The 20,233-nt window shown below is 49.6% G+C and overlaps 1 protein-coding gene across 2 annotated transcripts in view; it reads left to right on the top strand.

Moving 5' to 3' along the window:
* The window catches only part of ACACB (acetyl-CoA carboxylase beta), a 121,706-nt gene that overhangs the window by 62,290 nt on the left and 39,183 nt on the right, over positions 1-20,233 (top strand). For both annotated transcript variants that reach the window (XM_081252807.1, XM_081252808.1), the window contains 13 exons: positions 300-450; positions 549-652; positions 1,967-2,048; positions 4,510-4,655; positions 5,810-5,960; positions 7,247-7,381; positions 9,475-9,621; positions 11,160-11,348; positions 13,096-13,196; positions 14,763-14,851; positions 14,944-15,068; positions 19,624-19,737; positions 19,902-20,015. In XM_081252807.1, the coding sequence (XP_081108933.1) occupies positions 300-450; positions 549-652; positions 1,967-2,048; positions 4,510-4,655; positions 5,810-5,960; positions 7,247-7,381; positions 9,475-9,621; positions 11,160-11,348; positions 13,096-13,196; positions 14,763-14,851; positions 14,944-15,068; positions 19,624-19,737; positions 19,902-20,015 (1,648 nt within the window). The remainder of the gene's footprint in view (positions 1-299; positions 451-548; positions 653-1,966; positions 2,049-4,509; positions 4,656-5,809; positions 5,961-7,246; positions 7,382-9,474; positions 9,622-11,159; positions 11,349-13,095; positions 13,197-14,762; positions 14,852-14,943; positions 15,069-19,623; positions 19,738-19,901; positions 20,016-20,233) is intronic.

Here is a 20,233-nt window from a genome sequence, read left to right as displayed (position 1 = left end):
AGGTTTATTGATCAGTGACCATGTGCTTTATACAGACTGTCTCACTTTAATCCCCAAGCATCTGTGTGAAGACAGGGTTATTCCCCCATCTTCCAGATGAGGAAACTGAGGCCCAGGCAGTTAAGTCACTGGCCCAAGATTTGCTGTACCAGTCAATGCTGGAGCTGACATTGCCCCAAGCCGTCTGATTCAGGGCCCTCCCTAAACTTCTGTGCGGTTCTGACTCACTGGAAACCACTCCAGAACTCTGATGACGCGTATGTTAATTGGGAAAACAATCCATGTGCCTTCCCCTCAAGGAACATGGTGGTGGCTTTGAAGGAACTGTCCATCCGGGGTGACTTCAGGACCACCGTGGAATATCTCACCAACCTCCTGGAGACTGAGAGCTTCCAGAACAACGACATTGACATCAGCTGGTTGGATAATCTCATCGCCGAGAAAGTGCAGGTGGGGAGCTGCACGTGTCTCCCCTGGGGGTCCTGGAGCCCTCCTGGCTCCCCATGGCTTTGGTCACTGTGGATACTGATGTGCAGAGTCTCTCCCAGGCCGAGAAGCCGGATATCATGCTTGGGGTGGTGTGCGGAGCCTTGAACGTGGCCGACTCGATGTTCAGGACCTGCATGACGGATTTCTTACACTCACTGGAAAGGTGGGGCCCCTGGGTACTTCCTTTCCCCTCTTGGGATATGTGTTGATGGCACATAATGCAGAAACGTGCTTTATTTGGGTGTAAATCCATCACCAAGCAATTAGTGAACCTCTCCTACGTGTTTGCCTCTGTAGAATTCCTTGGATAAACCTGGGCTGCCCTAGAAGAGGCTGGGGTAGGGGGCAGGAGGGGAGGGATACTCAAGGCCAAGGCAGCCATCATCCTATAGATGGCAGTGCGCTTATTCGTGCTGACCTGTGCAAGGTACGTCGTAACACTCAGGAGTTCAGAGAAGAGGAGGTGGATTTGAGAAGCAAAGCGGGTTATAGGTCACCTCTACAGATGGTTCTTTTTTTTTTTTTTTTTTTTGCTGTACGCGGGCCTCTCACTGCTGTGGCCTCTCCCGTTGCGGAGCACAGGCTCCGGACGCGCAGGCTCAGCGGCCATGGCTCACGGGCCCAGCCGCTCCGCGGCATGTGGGATCTTCCCGGACCGGGGCACGAACCCGTGTCCCCCTGCATCCCCCTGTTACCCGTCCTGAGCCGTCCCAGGCCATTCAGCAGAGGCAGGCGGACTCTCAACCCCTGCGCCACCAGGGAAGCCCTACAGATGGTTCTTTCCCAGACCCTCACCTGAATCAGGTGACCAGTGAAATGGACCCTGTGGAAGTGGCCAGGAGCTCCCTCTCAGGATAGACCAGGGTTTCCCAACCTCAGCACCAACTGACCTTTTGGGCTGGGTCATCTTTTGTGGTGAGGGCTGTCCTGTGGGACAGGGTAGGAAGTTAGCAGCCTCCCTGGTCCCATCCATAGCTTCCCCTCTCCCCCTGGAAGTCAGGACAATCAAGTATGTCTCTAGATATTGCCAGATGTCCTCGGGGTAGAGGCAAACCCCACATTGAAAACCACTGTGGTAGGCAAAGGAAACTACTGAAAGGGAAGTAGAAGGGCGAAAGTTCTTAGTGCTTGGATAATAGGCTTTTGAATGGTAACAGAATCACAATCTGTTCATTTGTTTCTTTCATAAGCGGGTGGCAGAATTCCCACGTAAGGAATTTTTTTCAAGAAGAAGCAATATGGTTATTGCTTCTTAGAGGAACCTTTTTGAAATGTCACCTCCTGTAGCAAGAGCAGTTTCCTTAAGTTCTAAGGGACGTCAGGCTCCTTGGGACTCTCCATTCCTTGCCTTTTATCAATCGGGTGTGTTGATAGTTAGACGAGGCAAAGAGTGGGTGGTTTTTCATATCCAGGGGATGGATGGCTGCGGAGTTCTTGGTCACTCCCAAACTGACCACAGGTCTGTCTTCTCTCTCAGGGGCCAGGTCCTCCCTGCAGACTCTCTGCTGAACACTGTGGATGTAGAATTAATCTACGGAGGCGTTAAGTACATCCTCAAGGTAAAGGTCCCTGTTAGATGTCTCCCACACTCTGGTGGCTCTAGGGAGTTTTATTTCTGCAGTGGGCCATCCCTGCAGTGGATTTTCTCATGCTTGGTCCCAGGACTCCCCGTGCAGTCCCGTGACCTTGAAATCTAAGGTCCTTGGATTCCAGAACCCGTAGGCTTGAGCCACGCACACAAGGCACATTAGAGCGTGTATTGGTTTCCTGTGGCTGCCGTAATGAAGTCCCATAAGCTGGTGTCACTTCAAACAACAGAAACTTATAGTCTCTCAGTTCTGGAGGCCAGAAGTCCAAAATCAAGGTGTTGGCTGGGCCATGGTGTCTTTGAAGGCTCCCAGGGAGCATGCATTCCTAGCTTCTGGTAGTTGTGGGCAGTCCTTGGTGGTCCTTAGCTTATAGGTTGTCACTCCAGTCTCTACCAGTCTCTGGCTTTGTACGGCCACCTTCTCTGAGTGTGTCTGTGTCTGTCTGTCTGTCTTCACATCCTCATCCTTCTGTGCCTGTCTCTCTGGGTCTCTTCTCTTACAAGAACACCAGTCAGACTGGATTTAGGGTTCAGCCTAATCCAGCACAACCCCTCCTTAACCAACTACATCTGCAAAGACCCTATTTCCATTAAAGTCACAAGCTGAGGTTCCAGGGAGGACTTGAATTTGGGGGGACATAATTCAACCCCTTACAAAGTGTGAGCTGGACTGTTGCTCAAGAACAGAGCGTCTGGGTGCATTTCCCAGGGCTGTGAGACTGGCTTTGTCCGCGTCTCTGCACTGAGAATCAATGTGTGGATTTCTGACTGCTTCCGGGTCTATCACCGGCATCCCTGGAGCTTGTCAGGGTTGCTCTTCTCTGTTGGAAGTATCTAGTTACCCGTCCTGAGCCATCCCAGGCCAATTCAGCAGAGTATCAAAGAATATTTGAGATGTGTGAGCACAGGGTGAGCCCCCCGGGTCCAAGTCGGGGTGACTTTTGGAGCGATGTGTCCCTGGGAAGCCAGGGCCTCCCCAGCACTTCCCAGCCTCACATTCCATGGAAAAGGCAACAGAATTTTTATTTTCTCTTACTTGATTTTTAACATTGCTGAGCATACATTGAACTTTCAACTTTGGAGATTTTCAGGCTTTGTTCGGCCAAACGAGCGTGTTATCCACATAACGTGTGTAAAATCGCTTCCCTTTTGCCCCTGATGCTTCCTGGCTACCTTTGGGGGCCTGGGTCCCCTCAACTTGATTTTAAATATGACACATGCTCGTTGCAGAAAATTTCAAAACAGCAAACAAGCATGAAGCGTCAGAAAAACAGTCCACCGTGGGGGAGTTCCCTGGTGGTCTAGTGGTTAGGATTCTGCGCTTTCACTGCTGTGGCCCGGGTTCAGACGTTTTAGCAGACCTCTTTTCAGTTATTTTTTCCTTATGCATTGATCTTATAAAGTCAAGATCATAGTGCAAATGTTTTTACTGCTTTGATATTATCATGGCCTATAGTTTCCCCCTGTTATTAGCAAGTTTTCCTTAACATCAGTTTAGAGTCTGCAAGCACGGTCCAATAGAACTTTCCGCAGGTATGGAAATGTTCTAAATCTGCTCTGTCCAGTATGGGCCACCTGGGGCTGTGGAGTACTTGAAATGTGGCGAGTGTAACTGAGGAGCTGAATTTTACCTTTCATTTAATTTTAATTAACTTACATTTGAACGTCTGGCTAGGGGCTACCATATTTGACAGTGCAGGTCTAGAACATTCCATGGCACACCCACTGTTGGAGAGCTCGTTTGATTCTAGGTTTTCCCGTTACCATAAATAACGTGGCAATAAATATTCCTCTATTTCTTGCCATCTTTTGTCACTATATATATATTTTAGAGGTTGAGGGCTCTTTAGGGTATTAGTTTTCTGAGAGAGAGCACATACTTTGAACTGAGGGCCAGGTGGGGCTGGTATTTCAGATTGAAATGCAGAGCCGAGGCCAGGGCCTGGCCGTGTATGTCTCCTTCCAGTGTCCCAGATCCACTGTGTGCCCCTGGGCAGGGCCAGGTCTAGCGGGCAGAGCCCTAGTCCATGCCCAGGTCACTGATGGAGGCCCCAGGTCTGCCTCACCCAGAGCAAGACCCCCATCTGCATGGCTCCCAGGGCAACCCTGCTTGGAGACAGGATCAGAAGAAAGCCCCCAGCCCTCAAGGGCACACAGTGGACAGTGATGCCCGGCCTGGGACTACACGTGCGGCCGGCAGCCACTAGCCCACCCACAGGGCAGGTGTGGCTCGCTGACCCCGGGCTCCCTCCCCGTCGCTGCTCCCTTGGGGTGAGTGAGGGCTGGGCCTCGAGAGGTGAGGTGTCCACCCCAGCACTCCCGCTGTGGACACTAGCCTTTGCTTGTGGTCAGGGGGGCCAGGCGGTTCTCTGGGGGCACAGGGCCGAGCAGGCATCCTCATTTCAGGTGGGGGCATTGAACTGTCCCCACAGGTGGCCCGGCAGTCTCCAACCACGTTCGTCCTCATCATGAACGGCTGCCACATCGAGATCGACGCCCACCGGCTGAACGACGGGGGGCTGCTGCTGTCCTACAGCGGCAGCAGCTACACCACGTACCTGAAGGAGGAGGTCGACAGGTGTGTGGTCGTGGAGGGCACACAGAGCCAGCTCTCCCCTGCGGGTCTGAGGGTCTTAGCTAAGGCACCTTCTCTGGAATATTCTGGGGCTCCTGAAGAGGTTAATCTCTTGGCTGGAATTCCATGCAGCTGGCAGGCATTTATGGGACGCTCCCAGGAGGCCCTTTTCTAGTGACTTGGGAGGATTGAGAGCCGAATGGGACGTGACTCCCAGCTCCACGGCCTGCAAGGTGTGTGCTGAGTGCCAGAGGCTCCGGGTCTGAGCTGCAGTGTCCACACCCATCACATCAAGGCTTGGAGAAGATGAGACCGTCCGATTAGGGAAGGGGCTATTTATTGAGCATCTGCTTACACCAGATGCTGGACTAGGTGTTAGGATACAGCCGTGGTCATGACTCATGGAGTCTGTCGGGGAAGAGACACATCGAACAAGCAGATGGCGGCAGGAAAGCTTGCTCTGTGTCTGGATGGGTGGAGGACTGGATGATCCGGAAGCACTTTGCACACAGGGCATCGCGTGTCGTCCTGGTCCAGCGTGTCTGACCACCCTGAGCTCACACGATGAAACAGACCCGCCCACCCCCACGGAAAGGCAGCAAAGACCCCCCCGACCAAGAGAGTAAGATGGGGAGGAGTGGGGCTCCAGAGGCCCCGTGCCTGAAAAAGCTCCAGCTAGATTCCCTTCCGAATCCTCAGTGGAAGAAGGTGGACTAGATTCATCCCAGATCTGTGGGTTTTTTTACCTCTTTTTAACCCTTGTTCTATCTGCCAAGAATGTTCAAGATGACTATAAGCTCCATCCATGGGGCATGCTCTTGCCAGTTCTAAGGTGAAGGCTTTCAGTGGGTCAGTATTTACTGAATAATAGTGATTGATTGCTTTCTCTATGCCAGGGCCTGTTGGAATTATGTCAGGCAAAGGAACTAGTTTTCAGCCAGTAAAGGGTCCCACCCAGCTCACTCCCAAAGTCTCTGCCGTAACTGTCAAATGCTACCATTTGGGAAAAATGAAGTAAGTCCCTCAAACCACACACAGGGTGATGCTCCCGGCTGCCTTTAGGTAGGGAAGATGCTGTCGAAACCCTGACTCGGGCACCTGGGTCGATGGTCCTCCCCAGTCTCCCCACCACCTCCCCCCACTCCTTCTCTCTCCAGTTACCGAATCACCATCGGCAACAAGACTTGTGTGTTTGAGAAGGAGAATGATCCCACGGTCCTGAGAGCCCCTTCGGCGGGGAAGCTGATACAGTACATGGTGGAGGACGGGGGCCACGTCGAGGCTGGGGGCAGCTATGCTGAGATAGAGGTGACCGCAGGCCCCCTGGGAGGGGGGTAGGGCTGCAGCCAGGTCTCCCTTACATCCCATCCCCCAGGCAGGGCCATCTGCCAATGCTGCTTCACCTAAGCCAGCAGACCTCCCCTCTCACCTGGGCTGTCATCTGCAGATTCCTAAGAGAGCCATGTGTGTGGGGTTCAGCCCCAATTCCCTGCAATATCCAAAGGGAAAAAAAATCTCAAAAATGTGTACCTCCCCAGGAGTGAGTAAGAACCGATGAATGATCATGATGCGGACAATTAAAAAGTGGTAAAGCCAACAGAAGCAAAGCACTTCCCACGTGGCAAGCACCATTCTAAGCATTTTATCTGTCTTTAATTACCTTCTTTAATCTTCCCAGCAATCATATAAGTTGGACACAAATGGGACCCCCATTTTGTACATGAAGACACGGGGCCCAGGCAGGCTAAGGAACTCACTCAAGGTCGCACCAAGCCAGGATTCAAACCCGGCCTCCATTCTCTGCTGCCCAGGAAAATAGTGATTTTTGTAATGAAAATATAGCAACGGTAGTAGCTGACGCTTGTCGGCCTCCTACTATGTGCCATCCTGCTTCATCCTGATCAGCGCCCTGTGAGGCAAGACTGTCATTTCCTCCCATTTTACTGTTGGGGAAACTGAGGCTCAGAGAGGGGAAGGCATGTGTGGAGATCACAGAGTGATGGGTGGGAGCAGGGTTCCATCCCAGGCCTGGCTGACTTGGGTGCCCAAGCTGTGAACTTCTGACCAAAAGGGTGGGACAGTCCTGTCGGTCTGCAGCCCACACGTGATAAAACTGATCACGTCCACATGGCCAGACTCTCAGACCAGTTCAAGGGGGCTGATGACTGTACTGCAGTCATGTTCTTCATTCCCCAGAGGGTTTTCTCACTGCCTTTAAAAACCGGAGCTGGTCACAAAATGTACCGCATTTTAGGAATGTGTGTGTCAGTCACCCTACATCATATGATTCATCTGTATTTCTAAGAGAGAGGCCTTCCTTTGGAAACAAAGACCAGTTTCCATGTCTGTAAAATGGGCACAATGAACACCTGCCTCCCTGGCTGGCTTTGCAGATGGAAAAAATTTATGCCCAGTGCTGTGCCTGGTACACAGCAGATTGTGTAAATGCTGGTTCCCTCTCTACCCTCCGCTTGAACTCTGCCCACGGAGTCATTCAATGTAAATGACACAGTCCCTGCTCCAGAGTTACTAGTTTGGGGTGACACAGGCCAGTCCTAGTGGGCTCCATCTAATTTCTTCTTTCTGCAAAACAGGTGATGAAGATGATCATGACCCTGAATGTGCAGGAAAGTGGCCGGGTGAAGTATATCAAGCGCCCAGGGGCTGTGTTGGAAGCAGGCTGTGTGGTGGCCAGGCTGGAGCTTGATGACCCTTCTAAAATGCACCCGGTATGTGGCACCTGGCACAGCTACCCCGTGAGCCAGACTGGCTTGTGGCCCCGGCTCTCCTGCCACCACCCGCTCACAGCAGCCAGCACGACGGGCATAGGAGTGTGCCTGCCTGTGCTCACATCCTTCTCAGCAGCTTCCCATCCCACTTAGAATAAAAGCCATGTGTTTCCGATGATCTCCAAGACCCCCCTTGAGCTGTGCCCTGCTTTCTTCCCTGGCTTCATCTCCTCTCCCGCTACCCCTCCCTTAATCGAATGCTCCAGAACCGTCCCCGTGGGGCCAGCTCCCTCTGCCTGGAAGAACTTTCTCCCAGACGCTTACAGGAGAAGGGTTCTTCCTGTGAACTTTGACGCAAACATCATCCCCCCGGTGCGTTATATAGAGCCGTCATGTCTCCGTGACGTGACATGACTTACCCTCCTAGAGTAAGCCAGGTCTGCGGGGAGGTGGCTCGCCATTTATGCATGTAATTTTGTTTTCTCTACAATAATTAGTGTATATGCCCAGGATAAAAGAAAACCTAGAAAAGCATTTCTAAAAAAATCAAATCGACTCTTTTCTTCAGACTATTCTGTTAGTTTCATTTGTTTTCTTCTCCTTCTTTTCATTATTCTTTTTAGAGGGTTCCCAAAGCTAGAAATAGACTGAGCTTTGTTAGATCACCAGGAAGGTCTGTGCCTGCTTTGTGATTCCTTTTAGCAAACGTTTCCTGGGCTAGGTTCTTGAGACAGCTCCCAGCAACAGGTCAGGAGGCTCACAGATGCCCTGAGAAAGACGGGCAGATAAGCCTTTGTAATTCAGCTCAGTAAGTGCAGTCAGAGGGACTGCCCTTGGCCGCTGGCTGTGAAGGCCCAGGTGGAGAAGCAGATTGTGGAGAAAGGAAACCCTCCGGTTAATCTTCAAGGGTGAGAGGAGCCTGCAGGGTTGGGAATGGAGTTGAGGGACGGGAAGCTGAGGGTTCTGGGCCAGCAGAATAGCATGCCCCAGCTCCTGGGTCCCAGTGCCTCACACAGTTGGTGTTGAGTGGATATTTGTAGAATAAATTAACAGACGAATGGATACATTAAGTCAGTGTTTCCCCTTTGGGGAGCTTTTTATTTGGGGATTCTTTAAGGCTAAATGTTTATGATTTACAAAAAGCACGGACACTTGCATGAGAGTTTCCTAAATTTTCACTCTGCTAGGCATTCATCTTTGGGGTTCGAGTGAGACTGAAATAAATAGAAAAAAACAGGAAGATGATCTTGGTTAGAAAGCAAAGCAAAACAAAAACATCTGTCGACAAAAATAATAAAGTCTTTAATAGGAATAGAAAAGAGTTTTATTTGAACCAAACAGGACCATAGCCCGAAAGACAACCTTTCAGATAACTCTGAGGAACTGATCCCAAGGAGCATTTTTTTCAGCACAGTTTTATGTCTTGTCAGAGCAACGAACATGAAACAAGTCAGGGATACATTCCTTCAAGGTTTCAAGACACACACACACACACACACACACACACAAACAGAACAGATCAGCACGTACACGACGAGTCCATATGGCCTTGGCACCTGGTTAGGGAATCTTATCATCAAAGGAGAACCAGCATTGGCATCCGAGGAAGGGAGGCATTTCATCTTTATTTTTAACATGGACATTCTTTACTTCTGGTCCGTGCGCCCTTTTCTTTAATAATTAAAGCAGATGTACAATGTATGTTTGATTGGCTACAAACTGGCTGCTCTAGTTAGCATGAAATTCAAGTTAACTCATGTAGAAGCCAGAATGACTTCCCCAGATCTCAACATGTGAACTTTTTTTTTTTTATCACATCTAACGCCCTCCAGAATTATTTGGGTTACATAATTGACGCTGACATTTGTAAAGGGGAAGATTTGGAAACCACACACAGGGGTGTGAATGTAGCAATTTTAACTTTCCAATACAATGTTTTCTTCTGTCCCCCCCTCCCCCTCAGGCTTCATGATAACCGCATTATGTGTATTGCCTATATTGTGTGTTGGCAGCTTTGCCTCAACCCTTGGCTTGTATGTCTCATTCAGAGGCCACAGTGGCCTTGACCTCTGACTCCTGTGGTGTCTCATCAGGCTGAGCCGTTCACGGGAGAGCTGCCTTCCCAACCAACGCTGCCCATCCTCGGAGAGAAACTGCACCAGGTTTTTCACAGTGTCCTGGAAAATCTGAGGAACATCATGAAGGGCTACTGTCTGCCGGAGCCTATTTTTAGCATCAAGGTGGGTCACGTGTGCAGGGTAGGTGTGTATCACACACACGTGCATAGGTCCGTATGAAGAGCCAGGAGATCCCAGAGATCTTCATTGAGGTAAGAAATGAGAAAATGATTCATCCTCTGTTGTTTCTATCAAGGACCCATTCTCAGGAAATTCCTCTGTTTCATTGTAAACATCAGTGTATGTTTCTCTCTGATTATAAACTGTTGTAAAGGGAACATTGCTTTTTGGGGTTGGGTTCAGCTCAACGCTGAGAATGTTCACATAGTAAATTAAGAAAGGAGTCGATGTGGGTCACCCTCTTAAAGAGACAGCGAGGAAGGGGCTTTGTCCAGAAACACAACTCTGTTCATCATCCCAGGGTCCCGTTGTCTGTAGAGAAACAAGTCCTCAGATTTTCAGACCTCCGTGAAAGACCCATGCTGCTAAACTCAACTGTCAGTAACTATAAAATTGTGCTACATCCCATTCCATCCCAGAAAAGCCAACCACAGTGATGGTGGTCATAGTAATAACTCAGCCCTTGTCCTGTATGTGCTATGTGCCATCTACTACTCTAAGTACTTGAACCTTATTAAGTCATTTCACCGTCCCAACACCCTAGGAGGTAAGAACTGTTATTATTTCCATTTTACAGGTGAGGAAACTGAGGCACAGAGAGGCTACAAAATTTGCCTGGTTTCACCCATGAAGAGGCAAAGAGGGGACTTGAACCCTGGCCCTCTAGCTTCAGAGTACATGTACTTAGCCCCTAGGTTATGCTGCTTAATTGCTAGAATTACAACATTTTTTTAAGTCTTTGCACTTGCCTGTGTGTGCATGGTTTCATTTTTAAACCTTACAACCACGTTATGGGGTTGGCGCCATTATCCTCCCCATTCAAAGACCATCAACAGTTCTGCTTCTGGGTGAGCCGGAAGCACTGCAATGCAGCTGTTAAGAGTCTCTGAGTCTGCCTGAGTTTGCATCCTGGCTTTGCTTCCTACTAGCTGGGTGACTTTGGGTAACTTGATTAACCTCTCTGTGTTTCAGTTTCCTCAACTGAAGTCTGCCTGAGTTTGCATCCTGGCTTTGCTTCCTACTAGCTGGGTGACTTTGGGTAACTTAATTAACCTCTCTGTGTTTCAGTTTCCTCAACTGGAAAATGCAAATAATGATTATTCCTACTTCGTAGGGTTGTCTCTGAGGATCAAATGAGAACAAGCAAATCCAGATCCTAGAACAGTGTCTGGCACAAAGCCAGTGTCCCACAAATGTTCGCTTTTCCTAGGGCCTGGTGTTCTATCCCCACACCAGCCTGGCTGTTTGGATGCATGGAGAGGGGAGTGGGGCCTTCCTGGGTCGGGAAACTGGGTGTTCGTTCCCCCTGTGGTCAGGGGACCATTCTACTCTGGACTGTTCTACAGGCCACTGGGTCTAGATATTTGGCCACTCAAGTGCACGGGGCCTGGATGGGCTGAGTGTGTCAGCCGCCCTGTGGTGGGTGGCCGTGCCCATGCCCCCAGCACAGCCTTGGGCCGACTCTGTGCTCCCCGCTGCAGCTGAAGGACTGGGTGCAGAAGCTCCTGATGACCCTCCGGCACCCAACGCTGCCACTGCTGGATCTGCAGGAGATCATGACCAGCGTGTCGGGCCGCATCCCCGCCCCCGTGGAGAAGGCTGTCCGCAGGGTGATGGCCCAGTACGCCAGCAACATCACCTCGGTGCTGTGCCAGTTCCCCAGCCAGCAGGTGGGTGCCCCCCACCCCCACTCCAGCCCCGCTGGGAGCTTGTCTCCCCATCAGTGCGGACGTCCGGTCTCTGATCAAATCGGGCTTTACTTACACCCGAGATGCTGGGGACTGAGAGTTTTCTTTCACGCCTTCTCTGCAGAATCGCAGCATTCCCCCCAGAGCAACAGTTGTTTAGAGGAACATAAACAGTTATTAGGCCTCACTCTGTATAACTCGGCTTCGGAACAGGAGTAAGCAGTTGGCGCAAGCAGAGTGAGCGTTTTCCAAAAATACGCTGGCTGACACAGTAGAGGACATTGTGAGTTCTTCTTGCCAGCGTGTAGCACTGATTCTCCCCCTCTGCTTTGTGTAAGGTGACAATCTTGGGACTATACGTATATATAATATTTTTTAAGAATGGAAACCATTCCCGGGTAGTATCAGAAATCTCTAATAATTCTACAATGGCCTCGTTTTGCTCTTTTTTGGGGGTGCTTTTATCAGGCATTTTAAAGGAAATCTGCATTTGGAAGAGCCACCTCTACCTTCGTGCCCTCTGCCTGGTTATAAGGGCTGCCTCCCACCATCACCCCACCCACATATCAGCAATCTGGGGCGCCCGAGGTCAGTGTAAGTCAGTTTATTCCCAGAGGTCAACCTCTAGGTTGGAGTATCATTCGGCCATAAAAAGGAATGAAATACTGATTCATGCTACCCCAGGGATGAACCTTGAAAGCATGATGCTCAGTGAAAGAAGCTAATCATTAAAGACTGCATGTTGCCTGATTCCATTTATATGAAACATCCAAAACTGGCAAATCCATGAAGAGGAAGTAGATTAGTGGTTGCCAGGGGCTGGGGGCAGGGGGGTTGGCGAGTAGCTGCTAATGGTTATAGGATTTCTTTTGGGGGAGAAGAAAACGCTCTGAAATTGGATAGTGGTGATGGTTGCACAACTCTGTGAATATACTACAAAGCACTGAATTAACTGTACACTTTAAAAGAAGGGGGGGTGGGGCCTCCCTGGTGGCGCAGTGGTTGAGAGTCCGCCTGCCGATGCAGGGGATACGGGTTCGTGCCCCGGTCTGGGAGGATCCCATATGCCGCGGAGCGGCTGGGCCCGTGAGCCATGGCCGCTGAGCCTGCGCGTCCGGAGCCTGTGCTCCGCAACGGGAGAGGCCACAACAGTGAGGGGCTCGCATACCACAAAATAAATAAATAAATAAATAAAAAATAAAAGAAGGGGGGTGGAATATGATGGTATATGAATTCTATCTCAACTAAAAAATAATGAAAGCAAAGCTCTCAAGGACCCCAGTTGAGAAAAATACACGTTGCAACCTTCTAGGAATTTGTTATTGATACAGGTTTTTCATTACATGTTTTTTGTCACCACAAACAATATGCCGATCGCATTAAATCTAACTGTAAAAATAGGACCCCCATACCCAACACCCTCATGCTCCCTGGGGTTGGAAATTCCTTTCTCCTCTTTCCCCAGAGCATTTGTATTTGTGGAAAGGGATGATACAGTGGTGTGTGTCTTTATGTGATTGTTGTCATTCTGAGCTCTTGAGTCCTCAAGCCACATGTTGAGTGGGGTGTGCAGAGCTGTTTCTGGGTGGCCAGAGGGCTTTGGGGCTGGAATTCTAAATTTTTTAATGGGATCTCCATGGGAGCCTGTGGTGGGTCCTTCTGGTGACTTCTGCTTGGCAACCAGATTGTGTGGTTTGAGTGGCCAGACCTGTCCTGTTTTCCCATGCAGATAGCCACCATCCTGGACTGCCATGCGGCCACCCTGCAGCGGAAGGCCGATCGGGAGGTCTTCTTCATGAACACCCAGAGCATTGTGCAGCTGGTCCAGAAGTGAGTCCTGGGCCCTCCTTGGGGTGTGGTTATCACACTCAGTTATCCATGTATTGCCCCAGGGTGGTGCTATCTTAAGGGCAGGCTCAAACTGAGAGACAGTACCTGGGGTCCGATACCCCAGTTACAGCCCCAGCACAGCCCTTCCTAACAGCAGAACAAAGCAACATCCTTTACCTCCGTGAATCTCAGTTTGCCAGTCTGTAAAATGGGGATAAAAACACTTCACACACCATAAGTCATTTTGAGCTATGAGCAGATTGATTTTTGTAAAGTGCTGACACATAGTGAGTCCTTGTGGTAGCTTTGATTATGAGACAGTGGGATGAGATGGCTTTATAGGCTGTAAAGGATTATACAGATTATCCTTGCGGTTTTGGGGGATCCTTGCAAAGGAGGAGTTGGCGAAGAATTTGTATTTTATCTTAAGTAGTTCTTGAGCAGGGAGAACTATTCTGGTGATAAAAAGAACTGCCCTTTTGCGTGAAAACTCTACCCAGCAAGAAAGCTTTGCCTATAAGGACAGAATCCAAACATTCTCAGACTTCAGCGGATTAATTCAGCGCATATTAGCCATGTGCCAGAAACTATCAGAGGTGCAGAGGATATAGGACTATAGGAAAATGCCGTCCTTTTCAGGGCGCTCCCTGGCTCATGGGGACTCCTACTAACAATATAGGATCGCAGCTGAGGAAGGAGATTTGAGTTTGGATTCCCCACAAAGTGAGAGTCACAGCTGAGGGCTAGGAGGGGAATCCCTTCCCCGGAACACTTTGACCGCTAATGCTAACCCATCCTTCAGCAATGGAAATGCCTAGGAGAAATGAACAAATGATAAAGGAATCAAATTCCATAGCAGGTTTTTGTGTGTTAAATATAAATCTCAAAGCTCTGTCTTATGTTGTGTTCGTGTGTGTTTTTAAAATCACATCTGAATAAAAGAGTATTTTAGGTTCTTACTCTCTTTTGTTGCCATTTGGTGATGCTGGGGTGAAGCTGCTTTCAGCTTCCCTAAAACTCAGCATCACATTCTCTTAAAAACTCAATTCCCTGTGTTCTGAAATAGTTTAGAAGAGGAAATGGTTTAAGGAACATCCAGGTTACCATTTGGTTTTAAAAGGGAAGTGAAATTTACACAGGGACCTTTGGGTAAATGTCCTTCAAGTTTTGTTTTGTTTTGTTTTCCAATCTGTCTTTATACATTGAGTGGTTAATTGAAAATTTTTGCTTTTCAACCATGCATGCAAGGCTGACCCCTTTCAGCATCCCAACTCTGTGTTTTTCCTTCTCTATGGGGACGGGCAGGCATCATCCAAAGGCTCAGGCTTGGCCTCTCATTGGATGTGTGACCTTGGGCAAGTCATTGGTCTCTCTGGCCTGCGGAGTTCTTAGCACAAATGAACTAACTCACACATCCCTCCCAGGCCTAAAGATTAGAGGGAGCAGCCTCCAGTTTCTTTATTAGTGTTTTCTCCTTTTTCAAATCATAAAAGTCCTGGCTGTGGATAACTCCGGCACCCCAGGAAGTGGAGTTGATCACTAAGGCAGCCTTCCCTTCCTCCCCAGATACCGCAGTGGGACCCGGGGCTACATGAAGGCAGTGGTGTTGGATCTCCTGCGAAGATATTTACTGGTTGAGCACCATTTCCAACAAGGCAAGAGTCGCCACCGCAAGCATTGGTGACAAGCCCACGGGGGCAGGAGGGGCCCCGAGCCTTACCCCACGTGGCCTTTTGTCTCCCTGCAGCCCACTACGACAAGTGTGTGATAAACCTCCGGGAGCAGCTGAAACCAGACATGTCCCAGGTGTTGGACTGCATCTTCTCCCACGCGCAGGTGGCCAAGAAGAACCAGCTGGTGATCATGTTGATCGTAAGCAAGAAAAGTCGCCCTTTACCCAGAGTGGGGGTAGCTCAGGGCTCCACCGACTCTTTCTGGAAAGGGCCAGAGAGTAAATATATTAGATTTAGCCCAGGATATGGTCTCTGTCCTGACCTCTCAATCCTGCTGTGGCACAGTGTAAGCAAATGGGCATGGCTGTGTCCCAATAAAACTTTGCTTATAAAACTAGGCAGTAGGTAGGATATGTTGACCCCTGGGGAAGATCATGACTAACCCACAAAGCACCTACTGTGTGCCAGGCACTCCTGACATGCTTTACAAATACTAACTTGTTTAATTCCCCCAGCAGCCCTAGGAGGTCGGTACCGTTCTCATCCTCCTTTGACAGAGCACAGAGAGGTGAAATCACTTTCCCAAGGGTACCCAGCTTATAAGTGCAGAGCTGGGATTTGAACCCACAGCGTGGCTCCAGAGTCATGAGCTATGATTAGTCAAGGGGTATTGGATTCCGAGTCTTCTGGTAGGGCTTTCACTTTGCCTTCTTGGTGAAGCGTGGAATGTCTTTGTTCTTATTTCTCCTCCTACCGGGTAATAATTAACAATCCTTTATAGCTAAAAATTTTTTTCCTTGACGTGACTTAGAAAATGCAGGATCAGCAGATAGTAGCAGAGACTTGGGCTTGGCTTATAGCAGGAAGGGGTCGGCAGATTTTTTTTCTGTAAGGGGCCAGAGAGTAAATATTTCAGGCTTTGGCCATGCAGCCTATGTTGAAACTACTCAGCCCTGTCATTGTAGCGTGAAAGTGGCCACAGACAATATGTGAATGAATGAGTGTGGCTCTGTGCCAATAAAACTTTATTTACAAAACTGGGCAGTGGGCCAGATTTGGGCCTGGGCTTATAGGGCAGTTAACACCCTAACAAGATGGATTCATAAATATTGATATTTTTGTAAAGAATCATTTAAAAATCTCCTAGTGCAGCATGAGATTCTCTTAATCCTGGCTGTACTTGAGAACCACCTGGGGTGGGGATGGGGGAGCTTTTAAAAAATATAGATGCCCAGGCCCCACCCTTGGTCCATTAACTCAGGGTTTCTGTGGATGGGGCCCAGGCATTAGTACTTTCTGAAAGCTTCTCCAATGGGAAGTTTAAACGGGGACTGTATATTAGATAATAATATTGGTTTAGTGTTCAATTTTTGGGGTGTTTTAACAGTTCTACAGTTAGCTGGGGAAAGATCTTTTTTCTCAAGGAGGTACATTCTGAAGTAGTGGGAAGGATCATGGTGTCTGCAACTGAAAGAGAGAAAGAGAAAAGAGTGAGAGAGTGTGTTTGTGTGTACAGGCATGCACGTATGCTTACTAGAAAAGCAAGAGTGAAAGTTTAGCAACTGCTGAATCTGGATAATTTTCAATGTACTGATCTCCTGTAGTTTTGAAGTTCTTCAAAATTAAATTTGGGGGACTTCCCTGGTGGCGCAGGGGTTAAGAATCTGCCTGCCCGGGCTTCCCTGGTGGCGCAGTGGTTGAGAATCTGCCTGCCAATGCAGGGGACACGAGTTCGAGCCCTGCTCTGGGAGGGTCCCGCGTGCCGCGTAGCAACTGGGCCCGTGAGCCACAGCTACTGAGCCTGCGTGTCTGGAGCCTGTGCTCCGCAGCAAGAGAGGCTGCGGTAGTGAGAGGCCCGCGCACCGTGAGGAAGAGTGGCCCCCGCTCGACACAACTAGAGAAAGCCCTCGCACAGAAATGAAGACCCAACACAGCCAAAAGAATAAGTAAATAAATAAATAAATTTATAAAAAAAAAAAAAAAAAAGAATCTGCCTGCCAGTGCAGGGGACACGGGTTCATTCCCTGGTCCAGGAAGATCCCACATGCCATGGAGCAACTAAGCCCATGCGCCACAACTACTGAAGCCCGTGAGCCACAACTACTGAGCCCACATGCCACAACTACTGAAGCCCGCATGGCTAGAGCCTGTGCTCCAGGACAAGAGAAGTCACTGCAGTGAGAAGCAACGAAGAGTAGCCCCCACTCGCTGCAAGTAGAGAAAGCCCGTGCACAGCAACGAAGACCCAATGCAGCCAAAAATAAATAAAATTTAAAAAAAATTAAATTTGGGAGGAAGGCTCCCCAAGTGCTTGCAATATGCAGCCAGGATTGGGAACTTAAGACCGAGGACATATCTAGTCTTGGGGGGAATTTCATTGCTAAAATAATATAACCTTTTTCTCAAAGTACCTCCATTGGATGGAGTCTTTTTAAGTGTGAGTGTCTGTAAAACAAAGGATGCCTTTATGTAATTTATTACAGTCCACTCGCCATTTGTTCATAGGCCAGGGCTTGGGTCTGTGGGTAGTTCTGCTGTTTGCTACTCTTTGTGTACATAATAACTCTCTTTTGGGCGCGAAGTTCTTAAAAATAATTTTTATCAGAGGATGGCCTGGGGAAGAGGACGGCCTGGTGGAATGGCCCCCAGATCAGAGAACTAGGGCACTGCCAGGGGCTTCTTGGTGAAGGAGGCTAAAAATGTTGTAGCAGGTGTGGTTTGGGGGTTATATGTGAGATTCATTATTCTTCTGGCTCTCTTGTTTCCATTTGCTAGAAAATGGAGAGTTCTTTGCATTTGACGGTATTTGATGCTTTGGAGATTTTGAGCAAAGACTTGTTAATGGAGTGATTACTTGGAAATGAAATGTTTTTGAGTCTTTACAGGGAACCTCATTTCTGAACATCAATTCAGTGGTCACAGGACTTTGCTAGTGACAAAACAAAGAAAACAAAACATAATGCTGTGAGCTAAAATATACGCCATGGGACCACTTCACAAAAGTTAACAAGAAAGAGAGAGAGGGCTTCCCTGGTGGCGCAGTGGTTGAGAGTCCGCCTGCCGATGCAGGGGACACGGGTTCGTGCCCCGGTCTGGGAAGATCTCACATGCCGCGGAGCGGCTGGGCCCGTGAGCCATGGCCGCTGAGCCTGCGCGTCCGGAGCCTGTGCTCCGCAACGGGAGAGGCCACAGCAGTGAGAGGCCCGCGTACCGCCCAAAAAAAAAAAAAAAGAGAGAGAGAGAGAGAGTATTTTAGACTTTTGTGTGTAGAGTGTGGTGGCCAGATTTAAAAATTTTTCATACAAAACTTGTCTTGGGTCTTTCCTCTCTTTTTATTTTTTATTCCTATCTTTGGCCATGCCACACGGCTTGCAAGATCTTTCCCAACCAGGGATCGAACCCAGGCCACGGCAGTGAAAGCCCGGAATCCTAACCACTAGGCCACAGGGAACTCCTGAGTCTTTCCTCTCTTAGAAAACCACTAGCCTGGTTGTTGGACAGCGCCTGCGTCCTGTGCTATCCTTGGAGCCACAGGCTGGTGGAATGATGGAGACTAATGCCACCGCCACTTGATAAAGCAAATCAGAATTTGGGAGGGAGAGAAAGTTTAGAATAATTTCCCACGAGATTTCTTCAGCACTGACATGCTATGTGTTTATGTACAAGTGTGAAATATTAATATGTTAAAAAAAATTTTTTTCTGATTGTAAAAACAGTGTGGTCTCATTCTAATTAGGAAAATGCAGAAGCAGATGCGGAAAAGAATGACCCCTGGTCCCACCACCTGGTGACCACTTGGAGAATGGCCTGGTGCAAGGAAGGGGGAGTGTGATGCCCAGGCATTCAGATTCCCAGCATTCATTGTTCTGTCTTTGTGGGTATTGAGGGAGTATAAGCTCTGAGCCATTACCAAGCCCTTCTCGCATTTAGGGCATAAGAGGAGTTGCATAGACCAGTCGCATGCGGCCCTGGTCTCCAGCAGAAAGGTCCCTTGTTCAGAAGCGGAGAGGAGGGGTGCACATAGGAACCCTCATCCCTCCCTCTTCTGCAGGTTCCACCTCTAGATCTTCTCTCTTGCAGGAAGCCTCCCTTGACCTCTCCAGGCCCTAGATGCTCCCCTCACACCGGGGCTCCTGGAGGGTAGCTTACACACCCTCACCAAAGCCTCCCATGTGGCCTTGACTCTTTGTTCATACCTGCCTCTATTTCCCCTCATCCCTCTTCTCTGAAACTGAGCTCCATAAGTCAGGCAACAATGTTTAGAGGAAACAGGGAGAGGCCATAGGGACAGGAGAGCCCTGGGTTCAAATCTGGCTCTGCCTTGCACGTGCTCGGTAGCCTTGGGGCAAGGCATGTTGCCTCTCCGAGCCTCAGTTTCCTCATCTGTAAAATGGGAATCATATAGTAATTTGTCAGTGGGTTGGGGGCATTTGAGGAAATGAGTGGAAAGGGTCTAGCTGCTTGCCCGGCCATAGTAAGTACCTGATAAGTGCTGGCCATTAATAGTGATGCAGGCAGAGACTTTGTTGTCTTTTTCTTCATGCCAGGAATTTAGGGCATGTTTTGGGGTGGATGAATGGGAGAGTGAATGAACAGGGGGGTACTTGGTGGAGAGTGGCTAAAGGTATGTGTATCCTACTGTGCAGGTTTGCGGGGGCAGCCACCCCCCCACCCCCCTGGCCAAGGGTGAATGCTGGCCTGTTTCCTTCTGGTAGAACAGAGAGCCATTTGGATTTTGTTTCTCTCCCCCAAAGGATGAGCTCTGTGGCCCAGACCCTTCCCTGTCAGATGAGCTGACCTCCATCCTCAGCGAGCTCACTCAGCTGAGCAAAAGCAAGCACTGCAAGGTGGCCCTCAGAGCCAGACAGGTAGGGTCGCCAGCTGTGGTCCCCACTGCGCATGAGGTCACAGGGTGCCGTCGTTCCCCACGCGCGGCCCCCACCGTGCATGTCCCCTCTGCTGCAGGACCCGCCCCTTGGCTCCTCCCCATGAGGATGGCTCACCCCAGCCCCTCTGTCCCCTCCCCCTGCAGGTCCTGATTGCTTCCCACCTCCCCTCCTATGAGCTGAGGCACAACCAGGTGGAGTCCATTTTCCTGTCTGCCGTCGACTTGTATGGCCACCAGTTCTGCCCGGAAAACCTCAAGGTGAGGCCATCTCCATCCATCCACTTGGCAGAGAGCACACGCTGTGGCCCAGGTGGGGCCTGGGGGTGGGGAAGTGGGCTCCCCCTTCCCTCGATGGGTTGGCACTCGGGTGCAGGGCACAGTTGCCAACTCCAGTGGTTTAGTCCAGTGTGGCCAGGGCTGCCCAGGGGAGGCTCTGGGAGAGGTTGAGTCCTGCAGGATGGACAGAGCCTCAGGCA

Source organism: Mesoplodon bidens, assembly GCF_964165515.1.
Source record: "Mesoplodon bidens genome assembly, chromosome: 13".
NCBI classification, from domain to species: Eukaryota; Metazoa; Chordata; class Mammalia; order Artiodactyla; family Ziphiidae; genus Mesoplodon; species Mesoplodon bidens.
Note: the sequence above shows the minus strand (reverse complement) of the source record. Positions and strands in the feature narration are given on the sequence as shown.